Source organism: Schistocerca gregaria, chromosome 3, assembly GCF_023897955.1.
Source record: "Schistocerca gregaria isolate iqSchGreg1 chromosome 3, iqSchGreg1.2, whole genome shotgun sequence".
NCBI lineage: Eukaryota > Metazoa > Arthropoda > Insecta > Orthoptera > Acrididae > Schistocerca > Schistocerca gregaria.
Genome location: NC_064922.1, coordinates 413,083,603 through 413,109,032, shown reverse-complemented (window position 1 = coordinate 413,109,032; position 25,430 = coordinate 413,083,603). Strand labels below are relative to the sequence as shown.

Here is a 25,430-nt window from a genome sequence, read left to right as displayed (position 1 = left end):
TGACAGTGAATCATCAGCATCGGTGCACCTGGAATGTGGGAGCCAGGATAACTGGTGACCGTATTTTGGGACCAGTCTTCCCTCCACGTCGCCTGACAGGAACTATTGGCATTTCTTGCAGGTGATTTTGCCTCACCTGCTGGAAGACAAATGGATAAGAGTGGGGGAAGGACTCATGGACTCTGCCAAAGAAGTATTAGGAATTATAGTATCCCAAAACACCAGGAAAGAATGGATAACAGAAAACATGTTGAAAAAGATGGAAGAGCGGAGAAAGTGGAGAAGTGTAAAAACTGAAGAAGGCAAAAAGAGGTACAGGAAACTGAATAATGAATTAAGAAGAGAAACTGAAGAAGCAAGGGAAAAATGGATGAAACAGAAATGCAATGAAATAGAGAAAATGGAGAAAGAGGGAAAGTTTGAAATAATGTATAGACTGGCTTGTGAGATAGTTTATGAATGTAAAAGAAAGAGGAATAACATGGAAATAGAAAGAGTGGATGGTACTCTAGCAGAATAACCACAGAAGGTTTTGAACACATGGCAAGAATATAATGAATGTCTATATAAGAGGGATGAAAGATTAAGCGAAATTAAGGTTGAAGAGGAGCAATATGTGCCAGAAGATGGAAAGGGATTCACCATCTCGGAAGCAGAAGTAGAAAATGCGGTCTCTCTTTTTCCGTGTGTGTGTGTGTGTGTGTGTGTGTGTGTGTGTGTGTGTGTGTGTGTGTAATCTCCTTTAGCTGTTTGTTTTGCCTTTTCTCTAAATTTCATCTAGTGTGTTAAGTAATGTGTCTTTACAGAGAGTAGTCTTTTCATTTAAAACTTGTTTGGCTTCTGTCACTGGATTTCAGTATTTTTAAATGTATTGCCACTGTAGTTTGATGGTGCTTATAGGCTTTTGGGTGGTCAGCAAATGTGCTATGGGTGCTGTTACTTTTTAGGGCTGTGAGGTGTTCTGAGTATCTTGTTTTAAAGTTTCTGCATGTTTGTCAAATGTATACTGATTGGCAAGTGTTGCTGTGAGGTCATATATTTCTGATTTGTTGGATTTATCTGGGACTGTCTCCTGTGTTCTGTTTTTTTCTGTGTTATGATGTCTGTACTGTATCCTACACGACCTACACGAGTAATAACAAACATATACACAAAACGTTTTGCCATGCCAAAACCACATTTTTTTAAAAATCAAAGTATGTGCTAACTGCCTGTTAAAATTCACATTTACATCATTGTGTTTGCAGATACAAGCTATCAGTGCAGGAGACCATACATATGGTCCGGCAAAACCATATACTGTAAAATCAAAGTATGAAGAAAAAAGAACAAAATGTAGCTTTATGCCTCACTTTGCTAGATCAGTTACAAGCTAAAATATGTTCAATTTTTACAGTTTTCAATAAGCAAAACCCCACTGATTATGACACAGAGGTGCTGAAACATTTTTGGGTAAAAAGAAAAGTGTTCTTGCATAGAATGTGGAACTTATGTCCTATAATTTAACTGGAAATGTGGAGGAAAAACAAAAGCTGCAGATCCAAACACTGAATATGAAAATGCTGTTTAGTTTTTGATGAGCATTCCAGGACAATTCTACTCATTTGTTTATTTCTTTTTGTGCCCATTGAGCCATTGTTATCAAGTGACCTACATAAGAGACACTTGTACTGATTCTATGATTTCTTTGTTACTTTGTGGTGCTTTCTTTTATTGTGTTTATTTTTAATTATTTTAGTTTTATTGTAATAGAATTTCCAGCTTATTTTCATTCTAGCCATATTAAATTCTTCTGTTTTTTGTTGAAATTTAAGTGCACTACAGGAGAACATCACATCATCTGCAAATAAAGGCCATTCAGATTTATTACATTAATACATATTAATTATTAAGTAATTAATACATAGTATTTCTTTGTTTCTTCACATGTAATGTCTGTAAACTTCCATTATGGATGGTGAGAATAGATTTGGTGATGTGTAATGTACTTTCATGACTTATCTTTCAGTTCTGAGATATCTAGTGCCCTGAAAAAGTTCAGCAGGAATTCAGTATTGATGTCTGTACTTTTCAATGTACTATCAAGTCTCAAAAAAATTAATCATCCCCAGAAGACTTCACATTACTGCCATGTCACAGTGCTTTTAGCCTCAGTAATGGTCTCATTCAATAAGGAAGAGAGCCTACAAGTTTCTTCAGGTGTGCCACATCCAACTGAAGCCACTCGTTGATGATCGGATCCTGTAGAGCTATAAAACTGCAGCAATATTGCTTTCTACATTTATCCTCAATGGAGGTTAGGTAACCTGGGTTTTTATGAAACCAGAAATGTGTCTGCTGACTTAGGAACACGGTTGTTGTTACCTTGGAAGATGGTAGTGTCCATAGAATACACATCATAAAGATGTTGAAGGATGTGCAACTCTTGGTCACCAAGAATCTTAAAATCACCATATCATTTCATGTTTATGGTAATCTGAAGGAAATGACCAAGGTAAAGGTATAAAACACATTCTGAAAAGTCCACAGAACAACCTATGCCCAAACTGCACCCTCCACACAATGCATATTAAAGATCCCACTTAGCAGTTGGTACACACATTCCCTTGCATCATTTGAATATTGCAGCTCATTGAGTAACTCTACATACTAGTCAGCTACTGTCCAATTTCTGTGTAGTTTGGCCTATGGAAGATTCACAAATTTATGTGCCACTGTGAGCAGTGGACATTTGCAAAATACAGAATTCCAGGTGTCCATTGCATGCAGTTTGTTTTGTATTACTCACTTGTAAACTGTTTGAGATAGACCTGCATTCACTGGCAGCAGTAATTCCTGTCATATTCAAATCAACTTGTCATTGACGAGGTGTGACTCTCATCTCTGTTTCCTGGCAGTTAGGTCTGCTGAGCTTATGTAGTTTGAATAACATGAGATATTGACTCAAGTACAAATTAAATAAAATGGGGATTGAATGATGTGGGGGATAGACTGCAACTCTGTCTTACTTCCTTCTTCTCAATTACTGGGTTCACTTTCATCCTTTGAGAAGGAAGGACATCATATCATATGAATCTTGACAGCTGAAACTGAGTCAAAAGGATTCTCACAATATATGGACTCCTGGAAGAGTTATTATTCATGCACATGGCTGCATTTTGTATTTTGTTCAAGGCTTGCAACTGGTTAATATCCAGTTTTAAATCCTGCCCTGCACATTCCTTTACCTCATTCAAATTCAAGGTTTCTATATGGTCTGCAATAATATTAATGAACATTTTGTATGTTATAAAGAGGGTATATATAGATCTATAGCTTGTCTCCTACTCTTCTTGAGAGACAAAAACTGCAGTGCTTTCTTGCCATCGGAGAACTGACGTCCTCTGCAGACATTTTGGAAAGAAATTTGACAGTTCATTTTGTGTTGCGTGAGACATAAGTGGATACCAGCGTGGAAGTCACCTGGTTTGATGTGGGAAACAACCAGGCTGGCCGGCTCACTGACCCTCATTGCTAAATCACCAACAGATTCGATTCATGGATGGTTCACCTTCCTGAAACGTGGAAGTGATGTGCCAACATGTGTGGCTATACAGAGAGATCAAATTACTGTAAAATGTGATGCACTATATAAAAATTAAGTAATTCAGTTAATATTGGTTACAAAAATAAACAAAACTTTCATCTCATAGTGATTAAAGTATCTATGATCTTAATCATGGCTAAGTCCTGAAGCAGTTTGAGCTTTTCATGATTCTTGGTTAAGGAGAAGCCTTTGATTCAACACATTAATATAATACCTTAATGTGAAAAGAGTAGTGAGTTGTTTAGGATGAGTGTAATTTGTATTATACATTACACACTAACTCTCCTTAACTGCTGCAATACATTTTCTCTGCTTTTATTGTCTGAGAAACAGAAGAAATAATTGTTGTTTCTCCTTTTTCTAGAAACTTAGAGATGATCAACAGTGGAAAGGATTTTCAAGCTATTATATAAAGACAATGTTTTTATGGAAGACTGCTGCCAATAGTAGATATTACTGGCGTAAAGGTTTGGGTACTACTTTTATTGAGGTAATTATAGTAATATGTAGGTTTAATTCAGGAGGTATAGAATGGTTAGTACTGACACATGAAATGCTAAACATTACTTAACCTTTCTAAGCAGCCTGAAAAAGTATAAAATAATAACTAATTGTGAGTTCAATTGTTTTCACAAAACCTCATAATTGTGATAATAGGCTCATAACCATAAGTGAAAACTTCTAAAATCATTTTAGTGGGTGATTTTGTGAATGTTGCTGTGTCTGTGTGAAGCTATTGAAGTTATTAAAACATTCCCTCCTGGTATACCATCTTTGACATGAACATGTGAAAGCTCCAATGCCTGTCTTCCTATTAAGAACAACAATTCACCACCTAAGCTTTCAATTACAGCTTGTTTGATCATCAAAAAGCACGTCATTGGCCACTGGACTTTTTAGTATTTTGAGAATGTAACAGCAAGGGTTCTGTCAAGATTGGCCTGTGAATTAGGCTCAGTTGAGGAATACAAACTTTAACTTTAGATTCAGAACAGTAGTGTACAACATGGACATTATTATGGTATTTTTCATACACAGTGCATTGTAAAATCATTTTAATTACCACACCATGAAATTATCATTGACATATTTTTGTGGATTTCTCGAGTGTTGGGGGGGGGGGGGGGGGGGGGTGGCAAGAAACAATAAAAAGTAATCTTAACGTAATTTTGGTCTGTGTATATTGTTTGTTGACTATTTCTTCTAAGGTTTTCGAATGATCTAAATGGATTTCTAGGAACATGAACATTTACTGCATAAACATGCACATATGGGGTGTGACAATAAACTAATGAGACTGATTTTCTTTGCAAGATATGGCAACTCTGCAGGCTTGCATAGGCACAATGACTTTGACCTTGCTCAATAAGCTGCTTCTAGTCCAAGCAGCACATCAATTCAACTGCTCAGTCGTGAGTTACGCAGTAATAAGTTAACATGTGCATGTGTCTCTCGTCACGGAAATGGAACTTCATGATATTGCACAACGGTATGCCATTTCTTTTTGCATTAAATTGGGTGAAAACGCAATGACAACTTACAGGAAGCTTCAGAAGGCTTTTGTAGAGAAGGTTATGTCAAGATCTCAAGTTTTTCGTTGGTATAAAATGTTAAGTGAAGGCAGAACGAATACTGAAGATGAAGATCGCAGTGGACGACCATCAACCTCATGGACGGACGTCAACTTGGCTAAGATGCGTGAACTCGTAGACTGATCGAAGATTATCCATGAAAATGATTGCAGAAGAACTGAACATCAATCAAGAAATGGTTCACCTAATAATAACTGAAGATCTTGGTATGAGAAAGATTTGTGCAAACATGGTCCACAAAAATCTCACACTACAACAGTGAGAAACACGGAAAAATGTGGCAGCCGATCTTTTAGAGCAAGTGCAAATCAATCCAGAATTGTTGAACCATGTTATCACTGGTGATGAAAGTTAGTTTTTTCAGTATGATCCAGAGACAAAATGCCAAAGTTCGCAATGATGCGCAAAGGGATCACCCAGACCTGAAAAAGCTCACATGTCAAAGTCAAAAGTGAAATGTATGCTTGTGAGCTTCTTTGATTCCAAGGGAATTGTTCATAAAGAGTGGTTGCCTCCTGGACAAACAGTTAACCAATAATACTACAAAGAAATTTTAGATAGACTTCATAAAACAGTTCTTTGTGTCCATTCCAACATTTCTGATAGTTGGATTCTGCATCACGATAATGCGCCATCCCATACTGCTCTGTCAGTACAGCAATTTTTAACCTCAAAACAAATTTCAGTAGTACCGCAGCCACCTTACTCACCAGATATCACTCCATGTGACTTTTATATGTTTCCAAGAGTCAAAACAGCGGTCAAGGGACACCATTTTCAAACAACACAAGATGTCCAAAAACCTGTGACAAGGGTCTTGGAGGATATTACAGAACATGAGTTCCAGAAATGTTACCATCAATGGCAGAAGTGCTGGAAGAAGTGTATGCAATCAGAAGGGAACTACTTTGAAGGAGACATCACTAAACATGACTAAAATGGTCAGCAATAAAACGCTAAGCAACATTTTTTTCACATCAGTGTCATTACTTTATTGTCACACCTCATATGTATATCTTCCATGTGGAAACATTCAAAGGACTAAAATTATTTGCAGATATTCTTTGTAAGACTAACACAGTTGTGTTGTTGGATAATTTCTTCATTGACAAAACTTATCAGTGCAAACTCTTTGCTCCCCTAAGCAGTTGGAGCCCCCATGATGTACCTGTTGTGATGCAAAATGGAATGTACTGGCAGACCCAACTACCACACACTGCTCAAGGGGTATCTCAAAAAATAACAATACAACACAAATATTTGTGCTAACATATCATATGCAGAAATGTGACTAAAAGTGTGTATTGTTTGGAGCATACTCTCAAACACAATATTAATTAACTATATGTTTATTCACAAATAGGCAATAAGAATACAGAAAACTTCACACAATTGACTTGACCCTCGAGGAAATTTACTTTGACAAAAATTCTCTTCAACTTTATTTTCAGTCTTTCTTCCATTAAATCTTGTAACTTGTTTTTTCGTGTAGAGAGGGCGAAGTAAAAATGCTGCACTTGGAGCTCATCATACAGTTCCTCATTCAGATTCAAGAAGAAAATTTATCTAGCAAAATCAAATATATTACATTTTGCAAATATCTGTTCAAAGCCAAGGATCTGGCAATGTTGTCACATCATGCAGCACTTTGGACTATACGAAGGAATATGTAGCACCTGACAGTACTGTACCAGCCATTATAGCTCACTGACTCAACTGTTAGGACATGACACTCACATACACCATTGGGCTACACTTCAAATTCTCGTCAGGTTCTTTTTTTCTTCTTTTAGACATCTGTTCCATAGGTCTCATCATTTATAAGGAGGACATCACTTCATCACTTGAAAATAGCCTATCACAGAACATAGGCATCCATTAAACTTCATGCGGTGTTTTTTTTTGTCACCTGGATAAATGCCTTCAGTAAACTGGTAGTCTTCATCCAGAACTAATGGACAGAGGTAATTCAAGGATTAGACATACTCCACAGAGGATGCAATTTTTGAAACCATTTACCTCTCACCTCAGTGAAGTACCCTTGATATTGCAAGGCAGTTCCAGATATCTGAAAGACTAGTTGTTGAAGTGTTGTACAATGAAGACCTGCATCCATATCATTACACGTTAACTCAAAGCCAGCGGCCAGAAGATTGCATTTGATGAGTACAGTTTTGGTGTGAATGGTTTTACACCGAGTGTAACATAACAAACATTTTATAAACAGTGTGATGTGGACTGGTGAATCCAGCTTCACTTATGAACGCATTTTCAACTTCCACAACAGCCATTGTTGGAACACAACCCACGTCACCTCTCAACATGGCTTTCAGGCACACTTTGGCATAAACCTGTGGGCTGGAGTTGTGGCAGCGTACTTTAGGGACATTACCTATTCCTGGACAAGTTGCATGTGGCCCTGTATCATGCATTTCTTTGCAATACTTTGCCTGATGCAATAGAAGATGTTCCACTTATTGTTCGGTGACAGCTGTGGTTGTGTCTTGCCACTTTGGCAATGGTGAATCCAGCTTCACTTATGAACGCATTTTCAACTTCCACAACAGCCATTGTTCGAACACAACCCACGTCACCTCTCAACATGGCTTTCAGGCACACTTTGGCATAAACCTGTGGGCTGGAGTTGTGGCAGCGTACTTTAGGGACATTACCTATTGCTGGACAAGTTGCATGTGGCCCTGTATCATGCATTTCTTTGCAATACTTTGCCTGATGCAATAGAAGATGTTCCACTTATTGTTCGGTGACAGCTGTGGTTGTGTCTTGCCACTTTGGCAATGGTGGATGCATGTATGTTGTATGTGATCCAGTGAGTGGTGAAGTGTTTGTAAATGCAAGGCAGTCACTTTGAACATCTTCTCTGAAGTGAACATTGCTCGTATGTGTACTGGCTGTGTGAAGATAAGTCTGGACAACAAATGTACAGAAATCAGTTATTGTGCTTAGCATTATTGGCAGTCTAGCATAGCCTATTTACTGTGTTTTTTGTACTTCATTGGATGCATGCAATTTTACTGTATTCACTATAATTTTCTATTTCCTTTATTTGTGTCATGGATGAAACAATGTGGTTGTTTAAATCTGTAAGAAGTTCATGTTATATCTTAGTGTTTAAATCAAGGTATTAGTAACAGAAGGAAATACACATGATACTACAGTGTGGAGGTGTATATTGGATACAATTTGATGCTTTTAAATGGAAATAAATAAATGTTCATTGTGAATGTGACTAGAACATCAGCTATTCTGCAAATCTGGTATTGCCTGATCTCAATGAGCTAATAGAACAGCTCTGCCACAGCACAGAGTTCATGCTACCAGTTCTTGGCCACACTGCATGCAGTTGCAGAATTGCCAGAGCCTCTTCTTCTTCTTCTTCTTCTTCTTCTTCTTCTTCTTCTTTTTTCTTCCTTCCTTTTTTTTTAAATCGCATTTCTGTTAAACCTATTGGTGAACTAGTTTTCTTGAATTGGGATGAGGAATTGCATGTTGACTGCCAAATACAACATTATTTTCTTCACCCTGTATTTTGTTTTATCTAATCTATACATTCTTTCATTTAATTGAGAACTTACAACCAGTGTTTTATCTGTATGAGGGATTTGTTATCTAACTGAGAAAAATGTTCATCTATTTGAGAATTTTCATTTATGTTTATTTTTATTTTCCCTTCTGTTGGAGAGAATTTTTCGTTCATCTGTTTGAATGTCCATGTACACTATGCGATCAAAAGTACCCAGACACCTGGCTGAAAATGACTTACAAGTTCGTGGTGCCCTCCATCGGAAATGCTAGAATTCAATATGGTGTTGGCCCACCCTTAGCCTTGATGACAGCTTCCACTCTCACAGGCATATGTTCAATCAGGTGCTGGAAGGTTTCTTGGGGAATGGCAGCACATTCCTCATGGAGTGCTGCACTGAGGAGAGGTATTGATGTCAGTCGGTAAGGCCTGACATGAAGTCAGGGTTCCAAATCACCTCAAGGGTGTTCTATAGGATTCAGGTGAAGACTCTGTGCAGCCAGTCCATTACAGGGATGTTATTATCATGTAACCACTCCGACACAGGCCGTGCATTACAAACAGGTGCTGATTTGTGTTGAAAGATGCAATCGCCATCCCTGAATTGCTTTTCAACAGTGGGAAGCAAGAATGTGCTTAAAACATCACTGTTGGCCTGTTTTGTGATAGTGCTATGCAAAACAACAAGGAATACAAGCCCCCTCCATGAAAAACATAACCACACCATAATACCACCAACTCTGAGTTTTAGTGTTGGCACTACACACACTGGCAGATCATGTTCACCGGGCATTCACCATACCCACACACTGCCATAGGATCGCCACATTGTGTACCGTGATTTGTCACTCTACACTATGTTCTTCCACTGTTCAATCATCCAGTGTTTACGCTTATTACACCAAGTGAGGTGGCGTTTGGCATTTGCTGGCATGATGTGTGGCTTATAAGCAGCTGCTTGATCATGAAATCCAAGTTTTATCACCACCTATCTAACTATCATAGTACTTTGCAGCAGATCTTGATGCAGTTTGGAATTCCTGTGTGATGGTCTGGATAGATGTCTACCTATTATGCATTACGACCCTCTTCAACTGTCAGTGGTCTCTGTCAGTCAACAGATGAGGTCAACCTGAATGCTTTTGTGCTTACATGTCCCTTCACATTTCAACTTCACTATCACATCAGAAACAGTGGACCTAGGGATGTTTAGGAGTGTGGAAATCTCTTATACAGATGTATGACACACGTGACACCCAATCACCTGACCACGTTCAAAGTCCATGAGTTCTGTGGAGTGCCCCATTCTGCTCTCTTATGATATGTAATGACTACTGATATGGAGTACCTGGCAATTCAACTAAGTACCTGGGTGTTAAAATTACGAACAACTTCAGTTGGAAAGACCACATAGATAATATTGTGGGGAAGGCGAGCCAAAGGTTGCGTTTCATTGGCAGGACACTTAGAAGATGTAACAAGTCCACTAAAGGAACAGCTTACACTACACTCGTTCGTGCTCTGTTAGAATATTGCTGCGTGGTGTGGGATCCTTAGCAGGTGGGATTGACGGAGGACATCAAAAGGGTGCAAAAAAGGGCAGCTCATTTTGTATTATCACGTAGTAGGGGAGAGAGTGTGGCAGATATGATACGCAAATTGGGATGGAAGTCATTACAGCAAAGACGTTTTTCGTCACGGTGAGATCTTTTTACAAAATTTCAGTCACCAACTTTCTCCTCTGAATGCGAAAATATTTTGTTGAGTCCAACCTACATAGGTAGGAATGATCATCAAAATAAAATAAGAGAAATCAGAGCTCGAACAGAAAGGTTTAGGTGTTCGTTTTTCCCACACGTTGTTAGGGAGTGGAATAGTAGAGAGATAGTATGATTGTGGTTCGATGAACCCTCTGCCAAGCACTTAAATGTGAATTGCAGAGTAGTCATGTAGATGTAGATGTAGATGTAGGTGGCAGCACAATGCACCTAATATGAAAAACGTACATTTTTGGGGGTGTCCGGATACTTTTGATCACATAGTGTAACTGACCTTGTCGATCTCCTAATAAACACACATAAACAGTCTCACAGTTGGCACTGTGAGGCATCACTAATAATAAATTGTTTTGTTTTGTTTTGTTTTGTTTGTATCTTTCAATAATGAACTAAATTCCCTGGCCAATTTCCTTTCTAAATTCAAATTAACTCTGTATCTGTGTATTCACCTAACCACTTCACACTGTCAACTGATAAAATCAATTGCAATTATGGAATCACTCCACAGTATGTCATATTTTGAAGAAACAGAATCCAGGTTTTGATACAGTGAGCCTATTGCAATGAGTTATGCAAAGTACTGACCGTGTCTGCCTCTTTCTGCTGTTGATATTCATCTCTGGGTACCATTGCTGTTTGCTAATATCTTGGTCATAGTCCATGACAAATGCCACCTGTACTGCCTGGCTGCATTGTGTAGAAGTTGCTGACATCTAAATGCAGGCCCATCTACATTAATTTAGTAGAGCACATCTAGTGCACACTCCTTCGTTGTCTTCTCAATGCTACCTTCTCGTAGATTCAGATTATGTTTCACAAGTGTATGTACATGTGAATCATGTGTATTTGCGTTTCACATGCAACTTTTAATAAAATTCTGCTTCAGAAAAAATTTTAATTGCTTCAATGTATTTAAAATCTTCTTTGTATTTGCAGCTTACTGCCAAAAGTCATTTGACAATGTCTAATGGTGTATATGTCCTGTTGTTGATTTACTTAACAACAGTTTGTTGATCAATGTTATCAAGAAAAATTCACTTCAGTTTCATCTTGGTAGGTCATAAATACTTGAAAATAGTTTTTGGTTCTAGGATATAGCACTTAATAAGTGGGTGTGGGTGGGTGGGGGGTATGGCATGGGAGATCTGTTTGTGAATTAGGTCTGGAGGGTATTGCTTGTTTGCAAAGGCCTTTGTGAGGCCTTCAGCATACTGGACGAGGTAATTATCATCGCTGTAGATGCGTCTACCACAGGTGGTCAGGGTGTGTGGGAGGGATTGTTTGGTGTCCCAATAATATGTGTGTGTTTGTTTACCAACCCCTGCTCTAGTACCCCGTCCCAGTTCATGTCAGCTAGTTTTGTGCTGCTATCTCACACCTTAGACTGTGAAATTGCGTGCCCAGCCAACTGCCACCTGCCCCTCTGCCTGCAACCCTAGATAGCACACAGACAGCTCCCACTCTCCCACGAGCCACTAGATGCTTCCAATGTGTATGTATGTGCATGTATCTCCTACGAGCTTGGAAAAGGAAGCTCATTCGTAAAGCTAGTGAAGCTCTGTATCATTTAGTTTGTGTACCTATTGATGATGCAGTGCTTCTGACTTTTGGTGAATCATCTCCATTATTCCTAAACAATGAAGAGAAAATTTGATAATATTGAAGCATATTCTCTGCCCAGGCACTTCTTTATTTCTCTCTTTCTTCCTCCTTCTCAATTGTATTTATTTTTGTATGCTAAAATGTAATGTATAGTATTGGTTTGTTGACCCTCTTCATCATTTTTGTAGGCAGTTGTGAATTGATAAGGGGCAAGTCAGTATTATGAGAAGATGAGAGGAGACAGTGTGAATTAACATAATGATTCCAAGCTTTCTATCTATTACACATACACAGGAGTTTTCATACACACAGCTATACTTATTTTCATTCAGTCCAAACTGTGATTAAATCTCAAAATAGGTACATGCATGGATACTCTCAATAAGAGCAGAAAAAAGAAATGGGATGTTTACCATTCATACCATATCATGTGATCATAGTTCACAGCATCATCTTCTTTGCACAAAAGACATGTAACTTGTGCAGTATCTTTGTGACCATAGTATACAACTGTAGCTTTTTGTATAAAAGACACAAATTTCAAAATTAAATTATATTTACAATTTATATGGCACCATTTTGAAACTGTGTTGTATGTATTTCACTTTCTAATGCTAGCAAATATTTATTTATACTGTAAGAGCATAGACGAAGGAGATAGTTGCACACCTATCCTTGAATTTTGCAACCTGTTTTAGTGTTTCACACCTAACACAATCTTCACAGATTTTCCACTGTCACTATTTATTTTAGATAATAATGTACACATTTATGCTTTAACCTGGCAGATACTCAGGTATACCATAATAACACTTCTGCGGTAGGTGGATATGAACAGATATTTTAACTGCTGAAGTATTTTTGATCATTTTGAAGTCACAAAGTTGTTTATTGTACAGCTTGTTTCCTGGTTGGAGTGGCCCATTTTGTCTCAGTGTTGTATATGAATATTGGACACGTATAGCCTGGTTACTTTTTGTATTTTGTGAGTGAATATCCTAATTTCTAACTACAAGCTGGTTATTATCATCTAACATTATACTAATAAAAGCATTCGTTGCAAAACATGTAAACAAGTTGTGACGAAACAAGCTGGGATATATTTACATCCCCTGTTGTTTTGCTATCTGCCTCCTTAAATTCGTTTTTTCACTTTGAACTAATTACCATTAACATAGATGAATATAATCTGCATTTTTGTAAAACATAAAGGTTGGCCCTCAGTTTTAAAGAGTATAACACCAGGTCTAGTTTTGTGCTTAGTTTTATGTAATTGATTGTCTAATTTATTTTGACTATTCCTAGTTAGTATGTTTTGGTATAGGGTGGAATCAGTAAGTATTTTGGAAATTAAATTCTGTTTTTGACATATAAACAAATATAAATTCTCTAATAATAGTAAGCATTTAAAAGACGAAATACTGGTAATCTTAAAGTAACTATTCAGCTCTATTCAAAAACATTTTAGCAAAGCTAGCCCTTAATTGATTCTCAAGTATTTTTCAGTTTTTTAATTTCATGATTTAAACAAATAATTCAGCCTAAATATTGAAGTAGAAGAAACTGTTAAAAAGAACCAATTTTTTTGATGTATTCAGTTAATTTAATTAGTTTTGTTTTAATTGTAATTTCTGTAAATTTAACTTCAAACAATGTGTAGTTTTGGTACCTATTATTGTGAAGATATGTAAGGGCCCGAATTGTGGCCCAGAGACAGTCAGTCCACGGCTGAGTTTCAGACGATAAATCTGTGTTGCTTAGGACAACAAAAACAATGCATCAACTTAACTGTGAAATAAGTGTAGCACAATTACGTCATGTGTTGAAACAATGACAGTGTCTGTTCCACACATACCTGATTATTCCAAAAGAACTGTGAACTATGTGGTTATGTTTCTACTGCTCACAGATGTTCAACAGTAAACTCTTGTAGCAGTTTGTGGACTTTCACCTGCATCCTGTTAATGAGGCTTATCAAAAGTTAAACAATAGTTCACTGGCCATATTAAATGTGTAATATTGGGGGGTTATGGAGAGTGAAAGTAAAAGACTGTGAAATGCAACCATGCGTTGCACTTCCACCCTCTATTTTTTCAGCCAGTACATCGACACGGGAGACAAAAAATGAAGAAATAAAGTAGGTGAACATTGTCACAAAGTCAATGGGAGAACTTGAAGTTTTTGAATAATGGTTTGCACAAGCTTCTAGGAAAAGCCCTTTCAATGGGTTATAGAATTATCGTTTGTACGATGCAACGAATTGTGCCAGATTATGCCATATCACAGCAGATTCTATTTTACCAAACTACAATTTTTTTATTATTCACTTTGATGTACAGCTTGGAAGTATTTTTATGCAGTAACAGATGGTGTTCAGTTTACTGGTTATGCATTTTGTTTGTTTGATGTATCTTAGAGCCCACTGGATCCATATTCCAAGAAATTTTATAGGATGTAGATTCATTGTAAGTGGTGTGCACGCACGAACGCGCGCAAACATAAGTTTTACCACTTTTTTGTAGAGGGGCTGTCCTTTGGCAATTTTCAATTTTTTGGGAATGTACCCTCTGAGAGTCGACAATTTAGATGTCGACTAGAGGCTTGACTATGATGGGAGCACATTTCCTTACAATAAAGTGAGGTATATTGACTGTACAAAAGGGGTGTTTTGATTTGAGTTCCTTAATTGTGTCTGGATGATTCAATACAAATTTCTTTTTAGTGAAACTATAAGAGTAACAGGTTCCAGTTTGAACTGTTGCATGATAAACTATGTGTGCCCTTTTCTACTGTAGTATCTGGCAAATACCTACTTCACACCATAGAAACAATTTTTGGTAAAAGTAAGGTTTCCAAATCAAATTTTGACAATTCCAAGAAAAATCAAAATACTACAGAATTACAAAATAATATACAAGCTAGGCACTGGAAAATCTGGGATGGAATGTAACAGTATTATGAAACGTGTAGTTGCTAATCACCATGTAGCGGATATGCTGCATCACAGATAGGCACAACAAACAGAATGCCAGAAAATAAACTTTTGGCCAACAAGGTCTTCATCTAAAATGGATCACACACACACACAACGCAGCTCACACACACATGACCACAGTCTCTGGCAGCTGAAACCAGACTATGAGCAGCAGCAGCACTGCGTGATGGGAGAGGCAACTGGTTGGGGTTAAGGAGGAGGCCGGAGCGGGGAGAGATAGGGATAGCATGGTAGGGGTGGAGGACAGTGAAGTGCTGCTGGGGAGTGTGCAGGGAGGAGGTGGAGAGAGGGTAGGGCAACTAGGTGCAGTTCTGAGGTTAGATGGAGGGCAGGGGAGAGAGTGTTGGTGGGGCAGTAGCGGAAAAGGAGAGAAGTAAAAAGACTGGGTGCATTGGTGGAATAGAGGGCTGTGTAGTGCTTCTACATGGAATGGGAACAAAGAAGGGGTTGAATAGGTGAGGACAATGACAAACCAAAGTTGATGCCAGGAGTGTTACAGGAACATAGGATATATTGCAGGGGAAGTTCCCACCTGCGCAGTTCAGAAAAGCTGGTGTTGATGGGAATGATCCATATGGCACAGGCTGTGAAGCAGTCATTGAAATGAAGAATGTTACGTTGGGCAGCATGCTCAGCAACAGGGTGGTCTAGTTGGTTCTTAGCCTTAGTTTGTCGGTGACCATTCCTATGGACAGACAGTGTGTTGGACGTCATGCCCACGTAAATGCAGCACAGTTGTTGCAGCTTAACTTGTTGCTCACTTGACTAGTGTCGCAAATAACCCTGTCTTTGATGGGGTGGTTATGTTTGTGGCCAGACTGGAGTAGGTGGTGGTGGGAGGATGTATGGGATAGGTCTTGCATCTAGACCAGTTACAGGGATATGAGCCATGAGGTGAAGGGTTGAGTGCAGGTGTTGGATGGGGATGGACAAGTATATTGTGTAGGTTTAGTGGATGGCAGAATACCACTGTGGGCCGGGTGGGAAGGATAGCAGGCAGGACATTTCTCATTTCAGTGTATGAGGAGAGATAGTCTAAACACTGGCAGAGAATGTAGTTCAGTTGCTTCAGTCCTGAGTGGTATTTGGTTACAAGGGAAATGTTCCTCTGTGGTTGGATGGTGAGACTTTGGGAGGTGGTGGGAACTGGAAATGTAAGGCATGGGAGATTTGTTTTTCTACACCATTGGGAGCGTAATTGCACTCTGCAAATGGCTCAGTGAGGCCCTCATTGTATTTTGTGAGGGACTGCTCATCACTCCAGATGCAACACCTGTGGGTGGCTAGGCTGTATGGAAGGGACTTTTTGGTATGGAACAGGTGGCAGCTACCAAAGTGGAGGTATTGCTGGTGGTTAGTATGTTTAGTTTGAACAGATATATCCATCTTTGAGGTGGAGGTATTTTGTGACAGTCTTTTTGTTTTGCCTACTTGCAACTCAGCATCTTCACTATATGGTGAGTAGCAATTATCCTTTTCATAATATTGGTACACAAATTAGGCTTATTTGTACAATGTTTAGTAACAAACTCCCGTGGCATCAGTTGACATAGAAAATTAACAATTTCTTGCGAGCTGTCTGTACCATGTAGACATGTGTTTGCTGCTGCATCTGCTACTACTATTACTGGAAGATTATTGTTGTCATCATTAGGCACCTCAAAATCCTCATCCCCCTGTCTGTTTTACATTGTAGTGCAAAACAAAACAAGCTTTGATCGTTTTGGGGATTTTGTTTGGGAAGGTATTATTTACTTCTTCAGAACTGGGAAACATGTTTTCACTGTCCATACACAATTCAATTGTCACCATTTCCTTGGAGTGAAGTTTGTTTCAGGCCTTCTCACCAGGTTGTTGTGTATTCTGGAATGACCTCGTTGTTGACGGGACGTTGAACACTAATCTCCTCCTCCTGTTAACAATGGTGTAATGGCATATCCTTCATCTCCAAAAAATAAGCATTACACTGGTTCTCTCTTAGATTCTGGCGTACATCACAGTTTCTCCATATCCTTGTATCTCACAGGCCATGAAGCTTCAACACTAGTAAACATTTTACTATTATTAAATGTTGGCTGCATAATGATAATGGGAAAGATGTTAGTGTATTTGTCTTCCAGTACCGAAGTTTTCATGACTGGTACATGCCTGCAATGGAGTGCCCCCATCACACATGGAAATGTGATATTGACTGCCACTAAACTTTTACCATTTCTCGTTCTCCTACATTTTTGGAAAATCAAATCCACAAAGATGCTTTGGGTAGCTTGATGAAGAAAAATCTGAGAATGCCAATGACACAGCTCTGTGGTGTATATGTAAGTCTTTACCTACACAAGTATGAACATGTGGGCCTCCTAAACAACACACTAATATTTTCATTTTTACTTCACTTGAAAGGGCACTCTCTATTCTTTTTCATAATTTTTAGGAAGGTAGTGATTCATCAAACAAATAATGTTGTCATTGTTAAACCTATATAAATTTGTACAGATTCCCTCTTCAGTATTTCTTCAGGCTATGATTTACTTTCTTTGCCTTCTAAGCAACATAAATTTTGTTGTTTTTATTTTAAAAATTTAGTAAAACTTAACCAAAACAAACCCAGTTTGAAGTACACTACAGAGCATACTTAAAAAAATGGAGAATGGTCTCTGATTGTGAGAAAATTTTCTAGTTTTTTCATATGAACTTGGAAAATGTTCTTTGTGTTGAGCGATTCTGTCATCTTTTTACTCAAGCTGAGAACATTCTCATCGTTATTCATGTGAAATTGCTTCATTCATGTGAGCCTGATAATGTTCTCTGAAATTCCAAGAATAAGGTACATTCTCATTTTATTTATATTATCATCTATTTTCAATGACAAAGCTTAATGTTGCCTACTTCGAGGCTCCCCCTAGGGAGTTTGTATGGCGATGGAAGCTCCATGGTGTATTTTTTGTGACATAAAGGTATTTGCTGCAAGACTCAAATCTACCCAAGGAGAGCCTCAAACAAACAGTGATATAGCAGAAACAAATATTTGTACTAACATACAGGGTGTTCATAATTAAAGTAGAAAGAGAACTACTGCTTAGAATGATGTCAAATTTGAACAGCATATTATTGTTGCAGGGGGGAATGCCATGGACAAAAAAATTTTAACGAATATTTGAGAAATTAACGCATCAGAATATGCGCACTAACGGACATGCTACACACAGCTGTTTCTCAGTTTGTGTCTGATACACCCAAGATGACTCTCCATGAAGAATTGCAAGCTGCTGGTAAAGCTCTTTTACAAGAACACTGACTGTGTGTCACTAGCTCTGAAGACATACTCGGAACTCAAGGGTATGGGAAAAAGAGCATTGGTCTGATGTCTGCTAAGTATCTAGAAAAAATGATTACAAAATTAAAAAAGACAAGTTATTTTGAAGTGTGATGTGGTGGAGGGAGGAAAGCAGTTGACCTGATATCTGCTGAAGATGTGGCCACACCATTGCAGGATGGGTTTAGCGGTAGTGTGCAAACATGCGGTGTGGGGGGAATTGCTTGAACATTGGACATGCCTGCAAGCATGGTGCATAAAATCCTATGAAACATCCTGCATTGCTATCATACAAAATCACCCATGTTAATGATTTATTTTCCGCTGACCTGCCAGCAAGACAAACATTCACTCTGGAATTTCTTGCTTGCATAGAAGTGGACAACAAATGACCATAGGACATTCTGTGGACAGATGAAGCCCATTTCCATCTCCAAGGACATTTGAACATGCATAATTACAGAATATGGGCATTGGAAAATATGCATGCACTTCAATGAGTACCACTTCACTCTGCAAAGATGAGTGTGTGGAGTGGGATGATGCTATAGTTTATCATAGGGCTGTATTTTTTTCTAGGAGATGGCCCTACAGGTCCTGTTACCTGTACCATCACTGGTAAACACTATGAGAGTCTTTTGCTGACCATCATCATTCCAGTACGTCAACTGTGTGGATGTGTGGGTAGAATCATTTTTATACAAGATAGCACTTCTTTGCATATTGAACAGCCAATGAAGCAGCTGCTTCAGAGGAATTTTGGAAATCCTAGAATTAATAGCCATCATTTCCCTACAGCCTAGCCATCCAGATCAGCTGATCTTGGTCTGTGTGACTTCTAACTGTGGAGTTATTTGAAGATGTGGTGTTCAGTGCTCCAGTTACGAACATAGCTGAATTGCCCTACGTACAGTCTCTGTCAGTTCTAGTACTTTAAAATCTCCATCACCAACCCAATGATTTGTTGTTGTTGTTGTTGTCTTCAGTCCTGAGACTGGTTTGATGCAGCTCTCCATGCTACTCTATCCTGTGCAAGCTGCTTCATCTCCCAGTACCTACTGCAACCTACATCCTTCTGAATCTGCTTAGTGTACTCATCTCTCGGTCTCCCTCTACGATTTTTACCCTCCACGCTGCCCTCCAATGCTAAATTTGTGATCCCTTGATGCCTCAAAACATGTCCTACCAACCGATCCCTTCTTCTAGTCAAGTTGTGCCACAAACTTTTCTTCTCCCCAATCCTATTCAATACCTCCTCATTAGTTACGTGATCTATCCACCTTATCTTCAGTATTCTTCTGTAGCACCACATTTCGAAAGCTTCTATTCTCTTCTTGTCCAAACTAGTTATCGTCCATGTTTCACTTCCATACATGGCTACACTCCAAACAAATACTTTCAGAAACGACTTCCTGATACATAAATCTATATTCGATGTTAACAAATTTCTCTTCTTCAGAAACGCTTTCCTTGCCATTGCCAGTCTACATTTTATATCCTCTCTACTTCGACCATCATCAGTTATTTTACTTCCTAAATAGCAAAACTCCTTTACTACTTTAAGTGTCTCATTTCCTAATCTAATTCCCTCAGCATCACCCGATTTAATTTGACTACATTCCATTATCCTCGTTTTGCTTTTGTTAATGTTCATCTTATATCCTCCTTTCAAGACACTGTCCGTTCCGTTCAACTGCTCTTCCAAGTCCTTTGCCGTCTCTGACAGAATTACAATGTCATCGGCGAACCTCAAAGTTTTTACTTCGTCTCCATGAATTTTAATACCTACTCCAAATTTTTCTTTTGTTTCCTTTACTGCTTGCTCAATATACAGATTGAATAACATCGGGGAGAGGCTACAACCCTGTCTCACTCCTTTCCCAACCACTGCTTCCCTTTCATGCCCCTCGACTCTTATGACTGCCATCTGGTTTCTGTACAAATTATAAATAGCCTTTCGCTCCCTGTATTTTACCCCTGCCCCCTTTAGAATTTGAAAAAGAGTATTCCAGTCAACATTGTCAAAAGCTTTCTCTAAGTCTACAAATGCTAGAAACGTAGGTTTGCCTTTTCTTAATCTTTCTTCTAAGATAAGTCGTAAGGTCAGTATTGCCTCACGTGTTCCAACATTTCGACGGAATCCAAACTGATCCTCCCCGAGGTCCGCATCTACCAGTTTTTCCATTCGTCTGTAAAGAATTCGCGTTAGTATTTTGCAGCCGTGGCTTATTAAACTGATAGTTCGGTAATTTTCACATCTGTCAGCACCTGCTTTCTTTGGGATTGGAATTATTATATTCTTCTTGAAGTCTGAGGGTATTTCGCCTGTCTCATACATCTTGCTCACCAGCTGGTAGAGTTTTCTCAGGACTGGTTGTCCCAAGGCCGTCAGTAGTTCTAATGGAATGTTGTCTACTCCGGGGGCCTTGTTTCGACTCAGGTCTTTCAGTGCTCTGTCAAACTCTTCACGCAGTATCGTATCTCCCATTTCGTCTTCATCTACATCCTCTTCCATTTCCATAATATTGTCCTCAAGTACATCACCCTTGTATAAACCTTCTATATACTCCTTCCACCTTTCTGCGTTCCCTTCTTTGCTTAGAACTGGGCTGCCATCTGAGCTCTTGATATTCATACACTTGGTTCTCTTCTCTCCAAAGGTCTCTTTAATTTTCCTGTAGGCAGTATCTATCTTACCCCTAGTGAGATAAGCTTCTACATCCTTACATTTGTCCTCTAGCCATCCCTGTTTAGCCATTTTGCACTTCCTGTCGATCTCATTTTTGAGACGTTTGTATTCCTTTTTGCCTGCTTCATTTACTGCATTTTTATATTTTCTCCTTTCATCAATTAAATTCAATATTTCTTCTGTTACCCAAGGATTTCTAGCAGCCCTCGTCTTTGTACCTACTTTATCCTCTGCTGCCTTCACTACTACATCCCTCAGAGCTACCCATTCTTCTTCTACTGTATTTCTTTCCCCTATTCCTGTCAATTGTTCCCTTATGCTCTCCCTGAAACTCTGTACAACCTCTGGTTCTTTCAGTTTATCCAGGTCCCATCTCCTTAATTTCCCACATTTTTGCAGTTTCTTCAGTTTTAATCTACAGGTCATAACCAATAGATTGTGGTCAGAGTTCACATCTGCCCCTGGAAATGTCTTACAACTTAAAACCTGGTTCCTAAATCTCTGTCTTACCATTATATAATCTATCTGATACCTTTTAGTATCTCCAGGGTTCTTCCACGTATACAACCTTCTTTCATGATTCTTAAACCAAGTGTTAGCTATGATTAAGTTGTGCTCTGTGCAAAATTCTACTAGGCGGCTTCCTCTTTCATTTCTTAGCCCCAATCCATATTCACCTACTATGTTTCCTTCTCTCCCTTTTCCTACACTCGAATTCCAGTCACCCATTACTATTAAATTTTCGTCTCCCTTCACTATCTGAATAATTTCTTTTATTTCATCGTACATTTCTTCAATTTCTTCATCATCTGCAGAGCTAGTTGGCATATAAACTTGTACTACTGTAGTAGGTGTGGGCTTCGTACCCAATGATTTACTGAATGGAAAATGAAACACTCATCTCTGTTCTTCAGAGTTATCCTTATTGTTCTATTTTGACCAAAAGCACATGATATCTGTAGTGTCTTGGGTTTCCCTTCGAGTGATAATATAGAGCATCATGTAATGGTAACTGGATGTCTTTCCACCACACAGAGTACCGATACCATATTTATTACAATGATGTCTATTTTTGAAGTTACTCTGACTCTTCCCTTGTAAGTTGGTTGTTTACAGGGTATATCCATTACCTCTAAATTAGGATGTGTGATTGAATCTTCTAGCTGTGTTCCATGGTCATCAGCCAGGTGACTCTGACACAACATAGATTTTGTGTTTGTATCAGTGGAGTTAACAAGAGGCTTAGTACATCCTGGATGAATAATATCCATCCATTAGTCTCCTTAGGTAATCATCAATCTCATTACTGGATTCAAAGTGCATGGAAATCAAGATAGAGCTCTCCGTTCTGGTTAACATTTCCTCACAGATATCGCGCTCTGAACAGTGCTGTGATATTTTTTTCACTTTGATGGCCTCATTAAATAGTATTTTTGCCACCATATGACATTGTCCTTGGGTGACCATCTGAGCATTTCTTGAAGAAAAGACATTTTTTAATGTTTAACACCAAAGCTGTTATTTACTGGCTGACTAGTTTTGGGCTTTACCCATTTTCAGAAGGCACATATTTAAATTTAGGACACTTAAATGTATCACAGAACTTCAAAGGCCAAAATAATCAGTCATAAATAAATAGCAGCTTTGATGTCAAACATAAAAAAATGTCTGTTCTTCAATATCTGAGAGCTGCAAGCTGCAACATATTGTAAACATTTGAGCAGTTCTTGTTACTGGGGACCTTTCTGCCATGGCATATGATTTCTCCTAGTGTTTGTTTATTGTCACCTCCAAATGTTAAGTGTCTTGCAGTTTTACAGTTATCTCATTAAAATTCTCCTTTTGATATAGACGTAATATTTAGATATATTTCTCAGATCTGATATTTGTGGCATCACATGCTAGCTAATAATCATATCCATGGCATGTTCTGTTATAATTTTTTGTTCATTACCTTATCTTTACTTGTTTTTATAATACTTCATGATGCCTTATACTCATTATTCTATGGTCAGTTAAGAAAGAAACTTGATTGCATTTTTTTTCTACATATTTAACGATACAACATTCATTAAGCCATATTCACTACGGCATGATTAGAACTTCCAATCTACTACAGTTTTGCAATGTTCGTATTGCTGAGTTATTATAAATGTATGCTGTCTGAACACTCACATTTCTAATATGCTACTGTCTAATTCACCTCTGCAATCATTTTAATCTGTCTGTCATGTAACTTAAATAATTATGAAAAATATGGATTGCTACTTGTCATAAAGATGACATGCTGAGTTGCAGTAAAGCACAGCAAAAAGTGTGTGACACCCTGAGCTTTTGGCAAGAACCTTCTTCAGAAAATAAGGGGAAACGCACATATATTCACACAAGCAGGCACACCTCATGTGCACAAGACCGCTATCTTCAGTTGTTCTGGCCAGTCTGCAACTGTTGTGTTGAATAAAAGCAGTAATCTGGAGTGGGACATAGAAGTAGAAGGGATTGGATGCTATGGGAGGGGGACAGAGAAGTGCACTGCCTGGCAGAGGATGCAGGTGCTACTGTAGGAGAGGGCAGGACAGGGCTTGGGCAAGACCATTAGGCTATTGGCTATTGAGGGGGAGCAGAGCGACGGAGGATACCAGAAGTGGAAAAGGAGAGGAGCAGAGAGCAGAAAAGATCGGTGGTTGTGTTGTCAGCAGATAGTGGCACATAATGAGGGTAAGGGAAAGTGTATTGTGAGGATGCGATGGACAAAGGGGTCAGAAGCTGTTCCTGGAGTGTGTGGGGCTAGTAGGTTATCATAGGTTGTGGACAGTATTATTCCAGGAATGGAGAATAACTCCCATCTGCCAGTTCAGGAAAGCTGGTGGTGGAGGAGAGGATCCAGATGACATAGGTTGTGAAGCAGACATTGAAACCAAGCATATTATTTTCAGCAACATGTTGTGCCACAGGATGGTCCACTTTGCTCTTGGCTATGGTTTAATGTTGGCCATTCAACCTAGTGGACAGTTGCTTGGTGGTCACACCAATATTAAAGCTGTGCAATGATTGTAGCAGATATGAAATGGCTGCTTTCACAAGTGGCCTGGTCTCTGGTGGGGTAGGTCAAGTTTGTGACAGGACTGGAATATGAATTGCTGGATAGATGGTTGGGCAGGTATTACACCTTGGTCTTCCATAGGGGTATGATCCCTGTGGTAAGGGACTGAGATTGGGAGTGGCGTACTGATGGACTAGGATGTTGTAGAGGTTGGTTGGACAGTAGGTGCAGGCAGGATCTTGGGTAGGATATCCCTCATTTCAGGGTATGATGATAGATAATCAAAGTCCTGATGAAGTACGTGGTTCACATGCTCCAGTCTGGCGTGATATTGGATGATGAAGGGCTTGCTCCTTTGTAGCTGGTTCTTGGGGGTGGTGGGAAGGTTGGTTGTGTGTGCGGATATGGCAGAGGGAATCTGTTTGCAGAGTAGGTCTGAGGGATAGTGCCTGTCTGTGAAGGCCTTTATGAATCCTTCAACATACTAAGAAATGGAGTTCTTGTCACTGCAGAGAAGCCATCCCTGGGTGGTCTAGCTACATGGGAGGATTTTATGGTGTGGAACAGATGGCAGCTGTCGAAATGTAAACATTGTTGGTTGTTTTAACAGGGACAGAATGTGATGGAGCCATCAGAGAGGAGGAGATCGTCATCTGGGAAGGTGTCATACTGAGTTGAGGAGGACCAGATCAAGTGGGTCAGAGGGAAAGTGTTGAGGTTGCGAAGCAATGGGGATAGGGTCTCTTGACTCTTGAGTCCAGATCATGAAGATATCACCAATTAACCAGATCAGGGATTTGGGTTTCTGGGAGGCTAGGAAGATTTTCTCTCCATGGTCTATAAAGAGGCTGGCATAGTGGATGCCATTCGGGAGCCCACAGCTGTGCCTTAGATTTGTTAGTATGCCTGAGAAGTAATTGTATGTTAGGTTACAGTTAGTACGTTGCAGAAGGTATGAGGTAGTGAGTTTAGGGTCTGGGGTCTGGGAGAGGTACTGCCCAATAGCATCAAGACAATGGGCATTATGGATGTTGGTGTATTGTGAAGTGGTGTTAACATTGACAAGTAGGAATCCAAGATTTAAATTGGTGGGGACAGTGGAGAGTCAGTGTAATTTCTATAATAAGTACTTGCCAAAGCCAACTCCTTTTTAAGGTCCAAGACCAAACATGTGATTGCAACCTAATGAAACAAATAAAACACTGTGAATAAAAAAGGCAACATTACCATCATATGTACAACATTCAGAAAATTATGCAACAGAGACAATAACAAATAAATGTAATGT

General features: G+C 38.9%; 1 protein-coding gene across 4 annotated transcripts in view; it reads left to right on the top strand.

Moving 5' to 3' along the window:
• Nucleotides 1-25,430, top strand: part of LOC126353880 (cyclic GMP-AMP synthase-like receptor) — a 275,603-nt gene that overhangs the window by 210,949 nt on the left and 39,224 nt on the right. For all 4 annotated transcript variants that reach the window (XM_050003085.1, XM_050003083.1, XM_050003084.1 and 1 more), the window contains exon 8: nucleotides 3,951-4,076. In XM_050003085.1, the coding sequence (XP_049859042.1) occupies nucleotides 3,951-4,076 (126 nt within the window). The remainder of the gene's footprint in view (nucleotides 1-3,950; nucleotides 4,077-25,430) is intronic.